The following is a 21066-nucleotide window of genomic DNA, read 5'->3' as shown; positions in this document are numbered from 1 at the left end:
GGTTTAGTCAGGAGAAAAGAAGGCTGAGGGGAGACCTCACTCTCTACAGCTACCTGAAAGGAGGTTGTAGTGAGGTGGGGGCTGGTCAGTCTTCTCCCGAGTAACAAGTGATAGGATGCTTTCATCCTATGGCCTCAAGTTGCACCAGGGCAGGTTTAGAGTGGATGTTAGAAGAAAAACTCATAACAGAAAGAGTTATCAAGCACTGGCATGAGATCTCCAGGGAGGTGGTGGAGTCACCATCCCTGGTGGTGTTTGAAAGGCACATAGATGTGGTGCTGTGGGACCTGGGGTTTGTATTGGAGGTCCCATCCCTGGAGACATTCCAGGTCAATCTTGATGAGGCCCTGAGCAACTCAAATCTAGTTAAAGATGTGCCAGCTCACTGCAGGGGCTTGGACAAGATGACCCTTCCAACATCGATACTATGATTTTAGCGCCAGACTTGGTGGAGTTAGGTAATGGTTGGACTTGATGTTAAAGACTGTTTCCAGCCAAAACAGTTTCATAACTCTATCCATAGCTTCAGTATCTGAAGTGCAAAGTCTTCAGATACTGCCATGTGAGGACATGTCAATGTATACCTGTGAACCTTTCCAGATCCCTGTGCTGCAGGTTCCAAACGCAATCATGTGTCTCCAGCTCCTTGCAGGATTCTCCTGAGAGCACAGCTCTTCAAAAGACAAGCAGTAAATTTTGTTGGCTTGTCACAGATGGTTCTTTGGAAGCTGCTTGTGCTGCTCCTGTGGCAGCTGAGGGATTTGGATGGGAAAGGTAAATCTTTGATAGTTGCTTCTCTTAAGGACATGCCTGTGGTGAGAGAAGCCTGGCTGATGGTAGTCTGTAGGGAGAAATTCCTGCAGTGTTTGACAGCTCAGCACTGGTGTAAGTAGATGCATGTTGTACATATCCACGAGCTGGAGGGTGAAGGAGCATTGAGGTTGCTCATTAGGTCAGAATACAAATCACAGAAAGGGAGGAGTTGGAAGGGACCTCTAGAGACCGAGTCCAACCCCCCTGCCAAAGCAGGATCACCTATGGCAGGCCCCACAGGAACACATCCAGGCGGGTTTTGGAAGTCTCCAGAGAAGGAGACTCCACAACCTCTTTGGGCAGTCTGTTCCAGTGCTCTGTCGCCCTCACCATAACCAAGTGTGTCTTCATGTTGAAGTGGAACCTCAGATGAGCTTCCATCAGAGAATACACAAGTGTCATGGATGGGCCCTCCAAGCCCAGTGCAAAACCTGGGATGAGATACCATAGTACACTGGCACAGATAACACACAGCTACTAACTTACTAATGAGGAGTAACAAAACAGCTCTGTAGGAACAATGTCTGGCTCTACCTGCTGGCCTTTCTTCTGGCTGGAGTTACTACTGCAAACATCAAGAGTAAGAAATCTGCATAGATGCCTTTTACAAGATGTATTAGCTGCCTACCACCAAATGCTCATAAACTAGGAAAGAAGTGCTTCTGCTGTGTGTTTTCTTGTGCTGCTCCATGCTGAGGGCTAGGTCACTGTGCTCAACTCAAGGTGAGTGGAAACACCAGCGTGATCTAATTCTCCTCCTGTCTCACTGGGGAGAAAATGAGCCATGCAGGTTTGGTGGTGGTGGTGGTGAGCTAGGGAATCCAAAGACTAAAAAAACCCTAAAACTCTTTCAACACATAACTCATGTAATTAAGGATGCTGTTGGTGAGAAGGAAAGTTCTCCTGGCTGGCCAAGCCAGGCTTGCGTTCAACTCTTAGTATCTCACAGAGATAAGGAGCAAAAGTAATAACAGAATTGTTACTGAGGTTTGTACAGTTAGAGCAACACTTGCAGTGGTCTGTCTTGCATCTGGGTGTGGTTTCTCCAGCAGAGAGAAGTTGCTTCAAACTATGTAGCTATGACCTGAGGTAGACTTTGGAAGGAAGGGGGTGTGAGAGAAGTGAGGTTCAGGGTGCCTTCTGAGGGCTCTGGAGCAGTCTGAGATCGTATTTCAGGGTAACGCTTGCTGTTTTGATACCCAAAATAACACTGTAATCTGAGAGTTTCCCTGTTGCTTCTCTTGGTGGGTTGGCACTCAAACCGAACTCCTGTGGGGGCTTGGACAGAGCAGCAAGCAGGCCTGGGACTAGAATTGGGCAAGAAAAAGATGCAATGACCTAAGTTTTTCAGGTTTCCCTTAGCAGTGTTTGTAAACAACTGTTGGTTGCTCCTGCTAGCCCTGAAATAATTTTCCAAACAAGATGATCCTAAGAGTACTGAACAAATAGGATCTGTGGGTATTTTTCCTCCCCCAGACAAACCAAAGCCTGACAAGGAAGAGCATGGCTTGGCAACAGTGAACAGGCTTACTCAGGCCTAATGGAGCTGAGGCTCCATCTGAGCAGGCTGGTGGGGAATGTCACACGTGGCAGCTACGTGGAAGCTTGAGTGTTTTGCAGTGCATGGGTGAAATATGTCACTGCTCAGCAAAGTGGGGTTCAGCTCTGATACTCCTGAACAGGTGTTTTCATTTGTGGGGCTTTTTAAGTGCTAGGAAAGAAAAGTTTCACAAAAGCTGTTCTACCCTAAGATGTTTATGGTATTTGCCTGGAAACTGGGTAAACAAGGGCAAGATGAAGGGAAGTGAAATAAGAGCCTGGGAAAGAGGGGGTTAGATTAGCTGCTACAAACTTGCTCTAGAGTAATGCTCTATGAAAGCTGTCTGGGCTCTTCAGTCCTGGGAGCTGATTCCTATCACATTTCCAGCTCCACACAGTAACAAGAGTTCAGCTGTGATGTTTCAGTGTTCACTGTAGCTTTATTAACCCTTGCTGCAGCAGGGTGTTAGCTGCTCCTGGAAGGTTTGGAGGGATCTGCCTGTCATCTGCAGAGGCTGTCAGTTGTTTCCAATCTTTGTCTCCAGGAATACAAAGCTTAGGGTGAATGCTTATGCTGCTTGGCTCTGCTTCGATCTAGTCCTCCTTTATGCCCAGTTGCTTCATAGTTAACTTTGTCTTTATGGAAATATCAAAGTGGTCTTGGGTCCTTGCTTGAGGGCAGGAGGAGGTCCGGGGAGGAATGGTCCTTGAGAAGGAGCAGACAGTGCTGTAAAGCTCTCAACTTCATGATGGACCAGGAACTTCAAGCAAGAATGTAACTCTATGCAAATTTGCAACTCAGATGATCCTATTATCTGCCTGCTGATCCTGTCTGCTTTCCCTGAGCATGCCTCAGTTTCTCCATCTTTAAAAGTGGAGGTAGCACATCCTTTATAAACTCCTCTGAGGTGGAAAGCTCATTAGTAATGAGACTGAAACCCTGGGCAGGGAATGGGTGGTGGAAAATTCTTATGGTTATAATTGCTTTAGCCTAGAGACTGGGTAGGGAGGAAGAGTTTGGTGAAACTCATCATACAAGTGGCTATTCACAAAGTAATTAACAGGAAACCAGCAGGATATTAATCTGCTCTGCTGCACTTCACCTTTGTGTTCCTAACTTCAGACAGCTTGAAAAAGGCTGCTTTTCTTTTACAGCTGCCACATTTCATTCACACTTGAGTTTTCAGATCTCATTTCTTGGGTGGAGTAGGGAGGGGCCAGATCCTGAGTCCATGCAAAAGAATAACTGCTGTTCACCCTCTGGTGTCACACCAAATTCCCTTTCCCATCAGCAACCTCTTCTTTAAAATGTGACTGCATTGCCTCCCAGCAGTGGAGTGGGTTAATAAAGATGAAAAAAAATGAGAAAGAAACTCAAATGCCTCTTGTAAGCTATGTTCTAAAAGCCTTCCCTTTGCTTCAAAGGAGGAAAAAGCCCTTTGGCTTAGCCTCATCCACTTAAACTGTATATATTTATTAGTAATGCTGCTACATCTTGTAGTTGAAACCTGTCTAACACTAATAATTTCCATGATTACTGTGGTGCCAGGAGGCTGTGACAGTCTTGTGTGCTGGATGTGACATCCAGGAGATGACAAACCCCTGCCAAAGGCAGGAACCTGCAAGTAGAAGCCATGAAGAGTAAAGAAGTCCTCCCTCCTCTCTGGGCTGGTGGTGAAGTTGATGGCAGACTGCACTTCTCCTTGCTCTGTTTGCTATGACTGATGGGCAGTGCTCACTCACCAGATGACAAATAGACTTGATGATCATAAAGGTCTTTTCCAACTAAACCAATTTTATGGCAGTTTTCTGAGATCTCTTGACTGATTTGTGTTTTGTGTGCTGCAGGGATGTGGAGTCACGCAGGCTGGATGCTGCTAGCTTACAGGAACAGCCATCTCAGGGCTGAGCTGCCTTCAGTCCTTTCTGTCCTTCAGATCATGCTGAACTTCCCAGGGATGCCATTTTTGCTTTCAAAGACAGGGTGAGGGGGCTAGTCTGGAAGATTGGACCTTGTCTGGAATGTGTGTAATGTGTCATAGATTCCTAGAATGCTAGGGGTTGGAAGGGACCTCCAGAGATCATCAAGTCCAACCCCCTTGCAAAGCAGGACCACTTAAGGCAGGTCACACAGGAATGTGTCCAGGTGGGTTTTAAAGATCTTTAGAGAAGGAGACTCCACAGCCTGCTCCAGTGCTCTGTCACCCTCACAGTGAAAAATTTTTTTTCTCAAGTTGAGATGGAATTTACTGTGATTGAGTTTATGTCCATTGCTCCTTGTCCTATCACTGGGTATCACTGAAAAGAGACTGGCTTCCTTCTCCTGACAGTTACCCTTCAGATATTTGTAGACATTGGTTAGATCCCCTCTCAGCCTTCTCTTCTCCAGACTAACCAATGCCAGGTCTCTCACTCCTTCCTTGTAAGATGAATGCTCCAGTCCTTTACTCATCCTTGAAGCTCTCTGTTGAACCCTTTCCAGTAGTTTCCTGTCCCTCTAGAACTGGAGAGCTCAGAATTGTACACAATATTCTAGACATGGTCTTGACCAGGGCTGAGTAGAGGGGGAGAAGAACCTCCCTCAAACTGCTGGACACACTCTTCTTATGAACTTCCAACATACCTCCAATACACACGTTTCACCCTAAGCCAAGAATTACCTTCCCTACACCTTTTCTGGCTGCTAAACCCATGGAATCTCCCTTGAATATTGGGCTCTTCATGCACCAAGTTCCCCATAATTAAGTGCACTAGCTCTTGAGGTTTGTGATTGTGCAATGGGGGGGTGGGGGGTGAATCAGATGCTTTTCCTTGGGGGCACTGAGCACCTGGATCCTGTGGCCATCAGTTAATGATGCTGGCTGTGAGCTAGCCTCCCCTAAACCAAAGACCTGGGTATATCTCCTTGCTTCATGGGCAGCATTTGCTTCACTTTCAGGCTAATTTGCACTGACTGGTTTGGGATTGGAATACAGGATGGATGGGGGGCAAACAGTTCTTTATCTTTTGCTCTGCCTGACCAGTCTGGGCTCCTCCACTGTCCCCAGAGGTTGAGGTGAGGATTCTGCTGCTATGGACCTCTTCAAAGCTTCATTGGTAGGTGTGTGCCTATGAGAAGGACAGACCCATGTCACCGCTGGCCCTTCTCACCCTGGTGTGGGCAGGATATTGTCTTCAGTGGGTCAGTGGGTATCATGGGGTTTCTGGTGAACCTGGGGCAGCATGTGTCCCTTTGAGAAGTGGTGCCACCCTCAGTGCTGCTCTTTATACCATTTTAAATACCCAAAAAAAGATTCTAAGGGTAAATGATGGACTTTGACTGTTTCTTTTCCTGGGAGCTCTTTAGGATGTCCTCTAAGAACCAGGCTCAGGTAGAAGGACTGAAAAGGTGATTTTCCTGCACTGTGGGCATCTCCACGCGGTGGTATTTCAGCGGGAGGTTCCACGTTTCGTGTACCCTGTCCCAGCAGGACCTCGCGCGGGTGAGGCGAGCGCAGTCCCCGCAGCCGTGCGGTTGGTTGCCCGGGGCGAGCACAGCAAGCCCGCAGTGCCCTCTGGTGGCCACGACTCGAACAGACACTCCCAGCTCACCTCGGTCACAAAGCCAGCTCTCCTGAAACCGGGTTTCCTGAGCTGAGCCGCACCTTCCTGGCTCTCCTACCACGCTATTCATAGAATCGCTTTGGTTGGAAGACACATTTAAGATCATGGAGTCCAACTGTTGACCCAGCACTCCAGGACACCACTACACTGTGCCCCTCTGCACCACATCTACACAGCTTCTAAATACCTCCGGGGATGGGGACTTCACCACTTCCCTGGGCAGCCTGTTCCAGGCCCTGACAAGCCTTTTAAGGAAGATTTTTTTCCTAATGTCCAACTTAAACCTTCCCTGGCACAACCTGAGGCCATTTCCTCTTATCCTATTGCTTGTTACTTGGGAGAAAAGACCAACCCCACCTCTCTCCAACCTCCTTCCAGAGAGTTTTGGAGAGCAAGAAGGTCACCCCTGACCCTGCTTTTTTCCTGACTAAACAATCCCAGGTCTTACCACAACCTCTCCTTGTGAAACCTGGATGAAGGCTTGCACAACCTTGGAAGAAGCGAAGGTAATCAGTCCCTTGTTAGAGGGACTGTTATCCTGCACACTTCATCTTACAGCTTTGTTTGATTGTGGTGGTGACACAAACAGGGTGATGGAAAAAATAGCTTGAGGAAGGATAAGAAATGTAGAGAAAAAGCAGGTTCTAAGTTTGGAACTGGATCAAAGGAGGAAGACCAGAGAAAGAAAAGCACCATGACACAGGGATGAGCTGAATGAGTGGGGACTGGGCAGGGTTCAGGAAGTAGGAAGGGGGAAGGAAAAGAGGATTCTGGAAATACAGAGGAAATATTAGGAAACAGGGGAAAGCTGAAGGCAAAGCAGACTATATTTAACCACAAGTATTTTATAAACGTCAAGCTGGGCCCGTTCTTCCTGTGTCTGTTTCCTTTCTTGTCTGGCAAATGGCTGGGAAACACAGTAAGGCAGATAAAAGTCCTCTCTTGGGACAGCTCAGAGGACAGACAATCCCTGTCTGTTGCCCTGCTCCAGGAGCTTGAGGAAGCCCCATTCAACCTCCCCGGCTGCAAGTGTGTGACCTGGGCTGTGCTGCTTTATCAGTTCCCATCACTGTGCTCCAGGCAGTTTGTCCTTACCTCAGCTTGGGCACAGCTTTATCTGGGTCATCTCCAGATAGTGAGAGCAGAAAGAACTTCACCCAGCTCCCAGTTAGGATGTTCATGTAAGATCAGTGTGTCTCCAGCTATGTTGTTGTTCAAATATTGACATATTTGCTAGACCTGGCATTAAAATCTACATGTCTGCTCACTGAGAAGAATCCTGACCAGTTCTTGTAAGCTCTCCCCAATTTCCTGGCTCATCCTGACAGAAAGGAACTCTGGTTCAAGATTGAACTCAAAAGTGTGAGCACCACCAGTGCCATGGTCACAGCGACTGCCAAAAAACTAGCACCACAGGAAGGGGAGGAATTCTGCTGTTGATTAACCAGCTACATGGACAATATTCACGTGCACTGGACACAGACACAATAACCAACACAATCCAGCTGCTTAAGGACTTAAAGGATGAAGGCTTACAGCTGCTTCTAGTTTAAAATCCATAAAGAAACCAGCTAATATATTTCCTGTGACTACACATCCTTCCTCAGCCCATATTCCCCCCACTAATGACTCCAGGGGGAATATCCTTTTCTTTGCTCCCTTATGGTGGCCCCAGGCCAGTTATGCATGGGCGGTGAGCTTATCCACTCAGTGGATAAGGAATTGGCTGACTGGTCACAAAAATCTGTGGTTAGTGGCTCAATGGCTGAGTGGAGACTGCTGACAAGTGGTGTTCCTTAGGGGTCAGTACTGGGACCAGTGCTGTTTTAACATCTTTGCTGCCAACATGGACAGTGGAATTGAGGCATCCCCCAGCAAGTTTCCATATGATGCCAGGCTGAGTGATGTGTTGTCAGTGTGCCTGAGTGACAGAATTCATCCAGAGGGATCTGGACTGGTTTCAGAGGTGGGCCTGTGTGAAGCTCATGAGGTACTCAGTATTCAGTATTCTTAAGGTTGGAAGAGACCTCAAAGATCATCGAGTCCAACCTGTCACCACAGACCTCATGACTAGAGTAGAGAGGACACTACTGTCCGCTGCAGGCTTGAACTCACGACCTTCCCATTAAGGGTCTGATGTGCTACCAACTGAGCCACCTGAGGGGGTAAAACAGGTAGAACAGGGCCATGCTATACCTGTGTAAGGGCAATCCCCAGTATCAGTCCAAGCTGGGGGATGAAAGGATTGAGAAGTCCTGCAGAGGACTTGGGGCTACTGTTGGGTGAAAAGCTACGTGTGGTCCATCAATGTGCACCCACAGCCTAGAATCCAACCATACCCTGGGTTGCATCAAAAGGGGTATGGGCAGCAGGCTGGGGGGAAGGGATTCTGCTCCTCTGCTCTGGTGAGACTCTACCTGCAGTGCTGTGTCAGCACGGGAGAGACATGGCTATGTGGGAGTAGGTCCACAGGAGGCGACAAAAGTGATTAAAGGCTGAAACACCTCTGCCGTGAGGACAGGCTGGGAGTGTTGTGGGTTTTCAGCCTGGAGAAAACTCCAAGACCACCTTACTGTGGCTTTTCAGTATTTAAAGGTACAACGAAAGGCAGCGCCTTTAAACCAAAAAAGGGGCGATTTACATTAAATACCAGGAAAAAGTATGTTCACACTGAGGGTGGCCTGATACTGTCCCGGGTTGCCCAAAGAGGTGGTAGATGCCTCATGGCGGGAGGCATTCCAGGTCAGGTTGATCGGAGGTCTGAGCAACCTGCTCCAGTTGACGATGTCCCTGCTGCCTGCAGGGGAAGCGGTGTAGATGGTCTTTAAAGCTCCCTGCCAGCCCAAACAATACTCTGACTCCTTGATTCTGCACCCCGGGAAGCCACAGCCCTTCTGGGGGCGTCACTCCGGAGCTCCCAGCAGCAGCCACGACCACTACACTGTCGGGCTCCTCCGCGGAGCACAGCCCCGCGGCCAGCTCCGCCCGGCGCCGGAGGTGACGCCAGCGCGGCGGCTGCGGCGCTACACAGGGCACCTCGGCCCGGCGGGGCGGCGCCGCTACACGCAGCCTTACGGCGGCGGCTCTCGGGCTTCCCCCGCACCGTCAGCTGATGGGCGCCGGGCCGGTGCCGCGGCAACATGGCAGCCGAGATCCACTCGCGGCCGCAGAGCAGCCGGCCCATCCTCCTCAGCAAGGTCGAGGGGCACCAGGATGTGGTCAGCGCCGCGCTCCTCATCCCCAAGGAGGACGGAGTCATCACGGCCAGCGAGGACAGGTAAGCGGGGCCGTGGTCAGGCCCGGTCAGGCCCCTCGCAGACCGGTGAGGCCCATTAGGGCCTGCTCGGGGAGGGGCTGGGCAGGGCGCACCTTGCCCGGGCAGCCCCTCGGCGGAGGGTCGGATCCGGGCCGCGCTCCCTCGTCGGCAGTCTCTGCCCCGTGCGGAGCTGGGTCCTTGCTCCCAGTCCCGGAGCCCAAGTTTCCGCTCCCTTCGCTCGGCGTTACCCGTCCCGTGCCAGAGCCCTCCCACTCCCCGCGGCTCCGGGTCAGCTCCTCTCTCTCGGTGATTTCTGCTCCGTGTGGGGCTGAGCCCCCGGATCCGCTCCCCTCCCTCGGCATTAGCAGCTCCTTATGGGGCTAGGGCTGAGCCCCTCGATCCTGGAGCCCCTGAAACGCGGGGGCAGAGCCGGGGAAGAGTAGCGCTGGGGCGAGGGGGAAAATCAGTTTTCAGGCTCTAACTTTGCCAGGAGGCTCGCAGCCATGACTCTGCCTGGAGCCATAAGGAAATAACCGAAGTTACAGTTCGAAGGAGGAAAATAACATTAACCAGTTGCGTTCCCCTCCTCGTAGGAAAAAACTCATGCACTTCATGCTTTCCCAACCCCGCGGGGCAGATGGAAAAATGAAGCTCGTTTGTGTGTCAAAGGGCTCTGCAGTGATTATGAGCAGAACCAAAAAATGCGGGAATATATTTTTCTCTGCCTTTAGCTGTGCTGGCTGATTCGCTTGTCGGTACATTATTGCTGCTCCTGTCTGTCGGGAGAGTTGCAGCTCCCTGAGCTGCTTCAGTGACAGCAAGCCCGGTCTGATGTCTCGGTCTGAAGGTCTCAAACCTGCTTCCTTCTGGGCGAAACAGTTCAGGGAGTGAGTTGGCAGATCTGAGGGGAGAGGTGGCGATGAGCTGCCGAGGACAATGGTTTCTGTTTGGAAGGGCAAACATTTTCTGAGTCTACTCCTCACCCTCGAACCACACAGCGTGGGAAACATCTGCCACAGAAGTTGGTAATGTCATCAAGCAGTTATTGAGAAGAAACAAAAGTGAAAATGAGGAATCAAGTAGCAAGAGGGTTGTTGGCTAGGAGAGAGGTGAGGGTTCTGCAGCGTGATGAGAGCTGGAATTTCTTCCCTGATGTGTGTAAAGTGACTTGTAAATGTGCAGAGGTGTAGGAGATGCTTCGGAAGAGCTCCTGTCTAGAAACGGCAGCAGTGGTCGAATGGACCGTGCTGGAAGGTGCTATCTTTGGGATGTGGCTGGGTGGAGAGATAATATCACTGCAGGTATATGAAACTTTTAAACCTGAATTTAACTTTTGTCTGAATTCTCTTTTTAAAAGACTGTGAGGGTACAAGTGCTGAAAATCAGCAGAGCTATGATGTTACCTGAACTGCTAAGCTGTTGGGGTTTTTTTTGTCCTGGCATTTGGGTTAAAAAGAGCAAATAAACTGGAAACTAGAATACTAGAATAAACCAAACCAGGTTGGAAGAGACCTTCAAGATCATCGTGTCCAACCCATCAACCAATCCAACCCACCCAAACAGCTAACCCATGGCACCAAGCACCCCATCAAGTCTCCTCCTGAACACCTTCAATGACGGTGACTCCACCACCTCCCCGGGCAACCCATTCCATAGCGCAGTCACTCTTTCTGTATAGAACTTCTTCCTAAATAATAAACCACCTACCAACAGCATTTGCTACCTTTATATACTTCCTGTGAGCCAAGGCATTCAGGATTTGACAGGGAACAGAACAGATAAAGTGCAAAAGATGTTAACCTTGTCCTGGTTTAAGTACAGTTTACTAGACATTCAGTTTCTCATCTGCTTGCAGTAAAGCAACTGAATTAGTCCAGGACCTGTCATAGTGCTGCTCTATCCTTGCTTTGTGTGGAGAGGTGGTGAGAATGTATTTTTCATTGGTATGCTAAGGATTGTTTTCAAGCACATGGGGAACTTTAGAAAACAAGCAGCAGAAGTTGTTGAATTTGGAAGAGGAAGACTTCAGAAGCAGTTCTTTAAACTGGCTTCCACCTCCCCATGCCCCTGTTTTTGGGTGTTGGTTTGGAGGTTTGTTTTGTGTGGGTTTTTTTTTCTCCCCTCTGAAGATAAACAGATTTAATTCTTAGGTGAGTTATCAGTTATGAAGACAGGAGTGAAAACTGGTCACTGAATTCTACAAACCTGAAGAACAAATGCTGTGTTTGGGGTAGATGTTCTGGTATCTCAGGATAGCAGATGAAGCAGGACAACGTTGGCTTTTTGGGTGTCAGAGCGGGCTGAATCTCAGCATGTCTGCTTTCAGCTTGTTTGATGCACTTCCTGAAGGGGAGAACAGGAAATAGCAGCTTTTAGGAGTTCATGCCTGAATTAAGCTAGAGAAGGATTTGATGGTGCAGGTTTGCAGAGCAGACAGTGCCAGCCTGTAAACTGAAAGGTCTGAAGGGTATGAGCCTCCACAACTTCTCTGGGTAACCTGTTCCAAAAACTCCTGAAGGCTCCAACCCTGGAAGTATTCAAAGCCAGATTGGATGGGGCCTTGAGCAACTTGGCCTAGTAGGAGGTGTCCCTACCCATGGCAGAAGGGTTGGAACTAGATAATCTCTGAGGTCCCTTCCAACCCAAGCCATTCTTTGATTGTGTGAAGGTTAGCAGTCTGCATGTTTGGGCTGTGTTGATAAGAGCCAAGGACCCAGCTGCATCTTTATCTGGTCTGGTTTTGATACTGTGAAGAGACCCACGCAAGGAGACCGAAGGCTGTTATCCGTTTTTGGGGTGTGTAAACCTCTAAGAGATGGTCTAGACTGAAGGATTAATTCATGCCCTGTACTGCCTCTAATCTGGGATACCTCCCACAGCACATCTGGGCCTACTCACTCATGTATCCTTCACCTACAGTTTAATGTTATCAAACTTGCTGCTCTGCTGTTGGCTCACTAGAAATGGGGTGTAGGATGTTAATACCTCACACCTGGTTCTGCTGCTAACAGCAAGCAGAGTTCAGAAGTGAAAGAGCTGCTGTGAGCACCGAAAGAGTAGGGCCAAAGTATTTCTTTATTGCATCTTAATGCAGCTAAGGCTGTCAGGTATTTCATAACAACCAGCCTGGGGAGTGTGTTTACCAGGTAGGAGTGATGTAAAGTTTGGTGCACAAACATTCGCTGGGAAAGCTGTGGATTAGCCTCTTGTTAGAGGAGGAGTTGTAGTTCTGTTTTGAATGCTAGTATGGGAAGTAATGGTTCTGGTTTTTTATGAGGGTACAAAAGATTCTACAATAGGCCTGTGAACACTAACTAAAATCTAGCTCCAGCTGCTCTTTCAAGTTTTGAAGCCCAAAAGAGGAAGCATGAATACTTGCAGAATTAAATAGTAAAGTAATTTTTCAGTGGGATACATGCCAGCTGTGAAGCTTTCTCAGAACTTACCTAGAAAGGATGATTAACTCTGTGTCCCTGCAGGCATTTTCCTGACCTTGGCTGCTGGACAGTGTTTGGAATGGCTATAGCACATCCCTCAGCCTCTGCAGGCAGTGCAGATGCCAGCTGTGGGTTAGATCTATCTGCTCCAGGCTGGCTTCTGTTTTCTCCCATCTGAGATAGGGTGGTGTGGGCTGCAGAGATATGTGACAGGGACAAATCCTTGAACTTAGTCTTAGTTTAAGGCAAGATGAGTGTTTCCCAGCAGGAGCTGGAGGTGCTATGGGATGATAAGCCATTGTGCAAAACCCTAAATGCAAGATGAAGGTATTATATTTACCACAGGCTTATCTCTGGAGTCACTAGCACTTCTGAATGCTGGTGTTCTGTGGCCAGCAGCAGCTGCCATTGCTGTTTCAGTTCTGGTATTAGGGTTTTGGGAGGTTATGGAACTTCTATATTGGTCAAAAGAAGTGTTTTTGTGAGCAGAAATTCAATTTCAATTCAATTTCAAATGCATCAACTACAGGCTGTGTCCTTGAGCTCCTGCTGCACTGATTCAACTACATTTCTGATGCAGCTTTGGGAACATAGACAATAGCAGTCTAAATACATCTGCTTTATTTTGACTATCAGAAGAATGTAACCTTCTGTTTTTGATAGGAAAGCAGTTCTTAGAGCTTGATTGCAAATGGGAAAGCAGTTGTTGGTGGTCTGAAAGTGTTGGGGAGATACAGTTGGATCAGAGCTGAGGTGGCTGTGTGGTTCTTGAAGCAGCACTTGTGTCACGGCAAGTGTGGGTTTGCATGCTAATCTTTTACCACTTCTTTCTCCATGACATATTTGCATCTGGCTTTTAGAGAGCAGCTGACATGGCATCAGCACAAACACTGATGGAATCACAGAATCATGGAATGGTTTGGGTTGGAAGGGAGCTTAAAGATATTTAGTTCCAATGCCCATGCCATGGGCAGGGACATCTCTTACTAGATCTGGCTTTGAGCGTGTCCAGGGTTGGATGCTCTGCAACTGAAGCAGCAGGAGGACTTATATCACAGTATCACAGTCTAACTAAGGTTGGAAGAGACCTTGAGGATCATCGAGTCCCACCTGTCAACACAGACCCCATGACTAGACCATGGCACCAAGTGCCACATCCAATCCCCTCTTGAACGCCTCCAGGGACGGTGACTCCACCACCTCCCTGGGCAGCACATTCCAATGATGAACAACTTGCTTGGTGAAGAACTTTCTCCTCACCTCGAGTCTAAACCTCCCCTGGCACAGCTTGAGACTGTGTCCCCTTGTTCTGGTGCTGGCTGCCTGGGAGAAGAGACCAACCCCTTCCTGGCTACAGCCACCTTTCAGGTAGTGATAGAGGGCAATGAGGTCACCCCTGAGCCTCCTCTTCTCCAGGCTAAACAATCCCAGCTCCCTCAGCCTCTCCTCATAGGGCTTGTGTTCAAGGCCTCTCCCCAGCCTTGTTGCCCTTCTCTGGACACGCTCAAGTGTTTTGATGTCCTTCTTAAACTGAGGGGCCCAGAACTGGACACAGTACTCAAGGTGTGGCCTAACCAAAGCAGAGTACAGGGGCACAATGACTTCCCTGCTCCTGCTAGCTAGTCCTTTAAGCTCGAACCAGTATTTCACAAGTTAGTTTGGCCTAACAAAAGGCAGTAGCACCACAGGAGGTTAGTAGAAGAGAGAATCCAGAAGAAGTGGGATGGGATTTTGGCACAGGCTTTTTGCTGACCACTGTGAAACAATCTCTTCAAATTTTGCTGGCTCAGGGCTTTGTGTAATTAGATATAAAGCTTTTGGACAGCTTATCTTTGCAAGCATGAAGCTGGTGAAGTCTAGATCTCACTTAAAGTGAAATAAGCTTTCAGAAGTTAAATTTGCTAGCTCTGGCAGCTGTTTGCTTAGGCTCTCAACTTTAGTGTTGATGATCAGCGCCCAAGTTATACTTCCAGAAAATAATTTGCTCAGAGAGGGTAAATCATTGCTTCTTTTACATTAATTTCTAGTTTAGTTGACCAGAACACAGGGAGGAAGCATGGGAAAATCAGCAGTGCATGATCTCAGTCACTCTGATAACTCAATTTAATTATTTGTGATCTAAAATGAATATAATTTTGGCTAGGAGTGAAAGAATTAAGGAAGGGTGGCAAGCTACCTTCCCAGGTGTTCAGAATGGTTTGAGTGTGAGGGAGCTGCATTAAAATGCAGTTTAAAAATCCCTTAAAAACTCTGAGGTGTTCACCCAGACTACCACTGGCATCTGCATAAGACCAGAATAGAAGAATAGAATAGAATAGACCAGGTTGGAAGAGACCTTCAAGATCATCGCGTCCAACTTATCATCCAACACCACCTAAACAACTAACCCATGGCACCAAGCACCCCATCAAGTCTCCTCCTGAACACCTCCAGTGATGGTGACTCCACCACCTCCCTGGGCAGCCCATTCCAATGGGCAATCACTCTCTCTGTGTAGAACTTCTCCCTAACATCCAGCCCAAACCTCCCCTGGTGCACCTTGAGACTGTGTCCTCTTGTTCTGGTGCTGGCTGCCTGGGAGAAGAGACCAACATCAGCCTGTCTACAACCTCCCTTCAGGTAGTTGTAGAGAGCAATAAGGTCACCCCTGAGTCTCCTCTTCTCCAGGCTGAGCAATCCCAGCTCCCTCAGTCTTTCCTCATAGGGCTTGTGGTCCAAACCCCTCACCAACTTTGTTGCTGTTCTCTGGACACGCTCCAGCAAGTCAACCTCCTTCCTAAGCTGAGTGGCCCAGAACTGGACACAGGACTCAAGGTGTGGCCTAACCAGTGCAGTGTACAGGGGACTTGTTCTTATTGCTTTCTCATGCTACCAAGACATAGCCAAGTGTTCTTCTGAGGTGTTAGCTTTCTGACCATGAGACCAGGCCTCGATTTGTGTAAAGAGAAAGTGAAAGCTTTTACAAGACTTTCAGTGCCAAATATTTAATAGATTGGAGTAATGCACATTTGCCACTGAACTGGTGGAACAGTGATGGCTCATAATAGGTGTTCTGAGGCTGTGTGTCCTCAGCTGTATTGATTTCAAGGTTTAAAAAAGGAAAACAGAATCATAAAATCATCTAGATTGGGAAAGACCTTTCAGATCAAGTCTGACCATTAACCTAGCACTACCAAGTCTGCTGCTAAACCCATGTCCCTCAGCACAACATCTCCACACCTTCTAAATCCCTCCAGGGATGATGATTCAACCACTTCCCTGGGCAGCCTGTGCCTGGCCTTGAGAACCCTTTCAGAGAAGAAATTGTTCTTAATATGCAATCCAAATTTCCCCTGGCACAGCTTGAGGCCATTTCCTCTCATCCTGTCAACCCCCACCTCACTACAACAGCCTTTCAGGGAGTTGTACAGTGAGGTGGTCCCCCCTCAGGCTCCTTTTCTCCAGTTATCTCAGCCACTCCTCACAAGACTTGTCCAGGAAGCCCTTCACCATCTTTGTTGCCCTCCTTTGGACCTCAGTGTAGTGAGGGGCTCAAAACTGAGCACAGTACTCAAGGTGTGACCTCACCAGTGCTGAATAAATGGAAGTGATCTCGTCTCTAACCCTGCTGGCCACACTATCCCTGATACAGGCCAGGCTGCTCTTGGCCTTCTGGGCTACCTGGGCACACACTGGCTTATCTCTAGCCAGCTATTGACCAACACCCCCAGGTCCTTTTCCAGCTGGCAGTTTCCAGCCACTCTTCTTCAAGTCTGTATCGTTCCAGGGGGTTGTGGTGGCCCAAGTGGAGGACCTGGGTGGTGGTTGCTCTGTTTCTGAGTGGTCCTCTAAAGAAAAGCCCATAAATGGAATAAAAAACTACAACACTGCCTTTATAACTTCAACCTGAAGAGTTCTCATGCTGATAGGAGAGGAGGTACCAGTCCCCTCCTGTGTTCTTTTTTGCAGTCCTTACCACCAATCCTATGTGGTGGTTACCAAATCCATCCTCTAGGTTTTTTTCCTTACACAATCTAAATACCAGGCCTATTTTGGCTAGAAGTAAATAGAACCACTCATCTCAATGAAGTTTCTTGACAACATTTCCAGGCAGACATATTTACTTTTAGGTTTCCATTCAGGAATGAGGAAGTTGGATTTAAACAGTAGCAAGAAGGCAAACAATGGTTTGGAGAGGAAATTTCAAGTGGACTTAAAATAACCTTAGCACTGGCTACATGTGTGCACTTTGGGCTGTAGATTTCCCTTCACTTGTGCCTACTGTTGGAATGTTTTCATCTGACAAGAACTTTCTACTTCCTTGCTGATTCTTTGCTATCCCTCCCCCCAGAATTTGACCGTCAGGAGAGTGGAATACCTTGAAACATTCTCAAGACTGCTTTTGCTTTCCTTCCAAGGCCTGCTTCTGGAAGGTTACAGACTAGAACCAGTTTTATGAAGTGCTTTAGCTTACTGTCTCAGTTGTCTTCTCAACTTATTTTGGTTCCCATTGGCTGGCTAATCAATCCTGCTCAGATTTGAATCAGAAGAGCAGTGCTAAGTACAAGTGCTGCTGACATGGGTTGCCCTTTGCCTTCCTACACAAGAGAGCAGAGGCATAGCTTAGAACAAATACTACTGAACTAGATGTGATGTCTTCTGTGGATCCAGACATAAGTGTTTGGGGATGGGTCTTGATCAACAGCTGGCTGAATAGGAGTCAGCAGTGTGCCCTCATGGTCAAGGCAGCCAGTGGTCTCTTGGGGTGCATTAAGAGTGTAGCCAGAAAGTCAAGGGAGATTCTTCTCCCTCTCTGCTCCACCCTAGTGAGGCCATATCTGGAGTATTGTGTCCAGTTTTGGGGTACCCAGTTCAAGAGAGACAGGGAACTACTGGACATAGTCCAGCAGAGGCCACAAAGGTTGTAAGGGGATAAGAGCATCTCCCCAGTGAGGAAAGGCTGAGAGATCTGGGGCTGTTTAGCCTGGAGAAGAAAAGACTGAGAAGGGATCTTCTCAATGCTTATCAATATCTGAAGGGTGAGGATCAAGAGTACAGGGCAACACTTTTCAGTGGTGACTAGTGACATGATGAGGAGCAACAGGCACAAACTGGAACCCAGGAGGTTTCATCTGAACAGGAGGTAAAACTTCTTTCCTGTGAAGGTGCTGGAGCACTGGAACAGGGTGCCCCAAGAAGTTGTAGAGTCTCCCTCTCTGGAGAGATTCCAAACACACCTGGACATTGTGTTCCTGGGCAACCTGCTGTGTGTGACAGCTTTAGCATGCTGGGATTCTGTAATGTGTAGCAATTTGTGAGGTGAGCTTAGATAGTATTGCCATTTAGTAGCTACTGAAACTCAGTGTGTAAGTAGTTGTAAAGAAAACTCTTGAGTAGCCAAAGGTGGCAGTTCTTAACTCTGTTATTGTTATGGTCAAGCACTGTTGGAGTGCTGCTATTTCTATTATATTGTCCCTCTAAGTGTTATGCTTGAGGAGCATAACAGTTAAGAGGATTGTAGCTGATATATCAGTAGTAAACTGATTCAGAAGCAAAGGATAATGCAGTTAAAACTCTTTTCTCCCCATTTTTTTCCACCACACAGAACAATACGAGTATGGCTGAAGAGGGACAGTGGACAATACTGGCCCAGCATCTATCACACCATGTCATGTAAGTGCAGTGCTGGAGGTGGGAAGTGGTGGCCACTGGGGTAATTTTGTTGGTATTTCTTTTCACTTCTCTTTTAGCCCTTCCTTTCAAAAGGGAAGAAGTTCTTTTGAGGTTATCTGCTCAGCCAAGTTTTAGGTAATCTCAGAGACAAGAGTCTTTTAAATTGCAGGTATTGAGACATCATTAAATATGAAGTTGCCATGAATTTGCATATTGCTCTCTAGCCCTTTACCTGATACAGGTGTAAAGAACAAGGTACTGATCTTGTCTACAACTTGGGGTTCATTTTGAGATAAATCTGGTGAGCTGAAATCCTGAAGGGAAACCAGCTGCATGCACTGTTGCTACTAGCTAGACTTTTAGCTTGTGCAAAACTCCCCTGAGCTGCGCTTTGGGGCAGGCAATCACATTTGCACATAGTTCCTGGCACTGTACCTGAGTTACTGCAGCAGTGTCCCTCTCCTCAGCTGCACACATGGGAATGTAACTGCCTGACCAAGGGACATTGATCTGTGCAGACTGATTTAAATCAATCTACTTAATCTTTACCAGCTTCTGCCTTGGTGTGTTCGAATACCTCTGTGTCAGTAACGGCAATGTGCTTTCTTTTTTGGCAGCACCGTGTTCAGCCATGGCTTATCATCATGACAGCAGACGAATATTTGTAGGCCAGGATAATGGAGCTATCATGGTAAGCTGCTCTAACTTTTCTTTCTAATGTTGATTACAGAATCACAGAGTGGTAGGGGCTGGAAGTGACCTCTGGAGACATCTAGTCCAATGGCCCTTCTAAAGCAGAGTCACACAGAGCAGGTTGCCCACAGTTACCAGGGTCCAGGTGGGTTTGGAATGTCTCCAGAGAAGGAGACTCCACGACTTCTCTTGGCACCCTGGTCCAATACTCTGTTGTCCTCACAGGAAAGAAGTTTTTCTTCCTGTTCAGATCAACCCTTCTGGGTTCTAGTTTGTGCCTGTTGCCCCATGTCCTGTCACTGAGCATCACTGAAAAGCATCTGGCCCAATCCTCTTGATCCCTGCCCTTTAGATATTGCAAAACATTGAGAAGAAAATTACCTTTCAGTCTTCTCCAGGCTAAACAGCCCCAAGTCTCCCAGCCTTTCCCCATAAAAAGTGCTCCAGGCCCCTCAGCATCACTTCAGCCTCCACTGGAGTCTCTCCAGTAGTTCCTTGTATTTCTTGAACTGGGAAACCCAGAACTTGACACAGTCCTCCAGATGTGGCTTCACTAGTGCAGAGTAGAGGGGTAGGAGAATCTTTCTCAACTCTTCTTAATACACCCCAGGAGACCACTGGCTTTCTTGCCCACAAGAGCACATTGCTGGTCCATTAGAATTGCTTAGATTGGCTGTGAGCACCATTGTTGCTGGCAGCTGATAATTTGTGTTCTCCCTTCTTTTTGGAATGCAGCTACTACTGAATGGCTGAACTTCTTAGCAGTTCTCCTCAGAGATGCACGAGAGGCCTGCAGATAAAGAAGGGTTATTCTGTCTAGATGTGAGCCAGCTAACCTCAGGAAGTCATTGGGCATTTGTGTAGTGATGGACCCCAGCAATTGCATTTTATCAAGGAACTACTTTGAGGAGTATGTTTGGCTGGGCAGTGTGCCATGGGGATGCACCAAGAGGGGTTGTGAGATGCAGCTAGCTTGTATCTGACTAGAAGCATGGATCACCATGCACATTGCTCTCTACAACTACCTGAAGGGAGGTTGTAGACAGGTGGGGGCTGGTCTCTTCTCCCAGGCAACCAGCACCAGGGGATGTTTAGGCTGGATGTTAGGAAGAAATTCTTCATAGAGAGAGTGATTGCCCATTGGAATGGGCTGCCCAGGGAGGTGGTGGAGTCACCATCACTGGAGGTGTTTAGGAAGAGACTGGATGGGGTGCTTGGTGCCCTGGTTTAGTTGATTAGATGGTGTTGGATAGGTTGGACATGATGATCTTGAAGGTCTCTTCCAACCTGGTCTGGTCTATTCTATCCTATATCCCTCTGCTTTTTCTAGCTGCAGACTCTTTAGTTGTGGAAATTGCAACTCTAGCTCTGAAGTGACAAGAAACAGAGTGGATTTATTTTATTTGTGTTTTTTTTCCTCCTTTCTGGCATGTCTTCCATGTCTGTAGTCTTCCTGTATTTGCTCTCCCTCTCCTGGAGAGGCAGAACAGAAAGTAGGTCTTTATTCTTTCCCTCTTTCTTCTCAAAGGAGGGGAATCTTGTGACTCTCAGATGCTGTAATTGTTTCCTTTCTCTATGAAAATAAGGTCCAAATGACTACTAGCCTATAAGAAGCCAGGGTACTGCATCATTGCCATAAATAGTGATGCCACTGATAACCAGCTACTGAGTAGAACTACAGAGAACAGTGATTCTAGTGGTCACCACTTGAAATTGTGCATTGAGACTTGTCAAATATCAGTAAGCCTAATTGTAGAATCACAGATCCCAGATTGGAAGGGACCTTGAGGATCATCAGGTCCAACCTTTCTTGTCCAAAACATGCTCCCTGTGGATCAAGTAGAGAATGTTGTCACTTAAATCCCTCCATTGTGAAGTCTCCTGTACTTAAATCCTAAATCCTAGCAGATGTGGTTTCATTTGTTCCTGCCTGGGGACAAGTGAGAGCTTCTTTCTTCCTATAATCTCCCTTCAGCAAACTCTGTTCTCAAAAGATGCCCCCTGTTGACAGTGTAATTATAATTTAGAGTAACTATAATTTACAGTTGGTGTCTCAGGATGCTGTGCTTTGGT

At 47.7% G+C, this 21066-nt stretch overlaps 1 protein-coding gene across 1 annotated transcript in view; it reads left to right on the top strand.

Annotated features, from left to right (window-relative positions):
* Positions 1–9023: 9023 nt before the first annotated feature.
* Positions 9024–21066, top strand: part of WDFY1 (WD repeat and FYVE domain containing 1) — a 30459-nt gene continuing 18416 nt past the window's right edge. The window contains exons 1-3 of the mRNA XM_068145497.1: positions 9024–9232; positions 18233–18300; positions 18918–18991. Of these exons, the coding sequence (XP_068001598.1) occupies positions 9096–9232; positions 18233–18300; positions 18918–18991 (279 nt within the window). The 5' untranslated portion in view covers positions 9024–9095. The remainder of the gene's footprint in view (positions 9233–18232; positions 18301–18917; positions 18992–21066) is intronic.

This window comes from Melanerpes formicivorus, unplaced genomic scaffold, assembly GCF_026170545.1.
Source record: "Melanerpes formicivorus ecotype bairdi unplaced genomic scaffold, bMelFor1.0.p_v2 SCAF_12, whole genome shotgun sequence".
Classification (NCBI taxonomy): domain Eukaryota; kingdom Metazoa; phylum Chordata; class Aves; order Piciformes; family Picidae; genus Melanerpes; species Melanerpes formicivorus.
The sequence above is the reverse complement of the archived record's forward strand: the minus strand, read 5'-3'. Positions and strand labels throughout refer to the sequence as shown.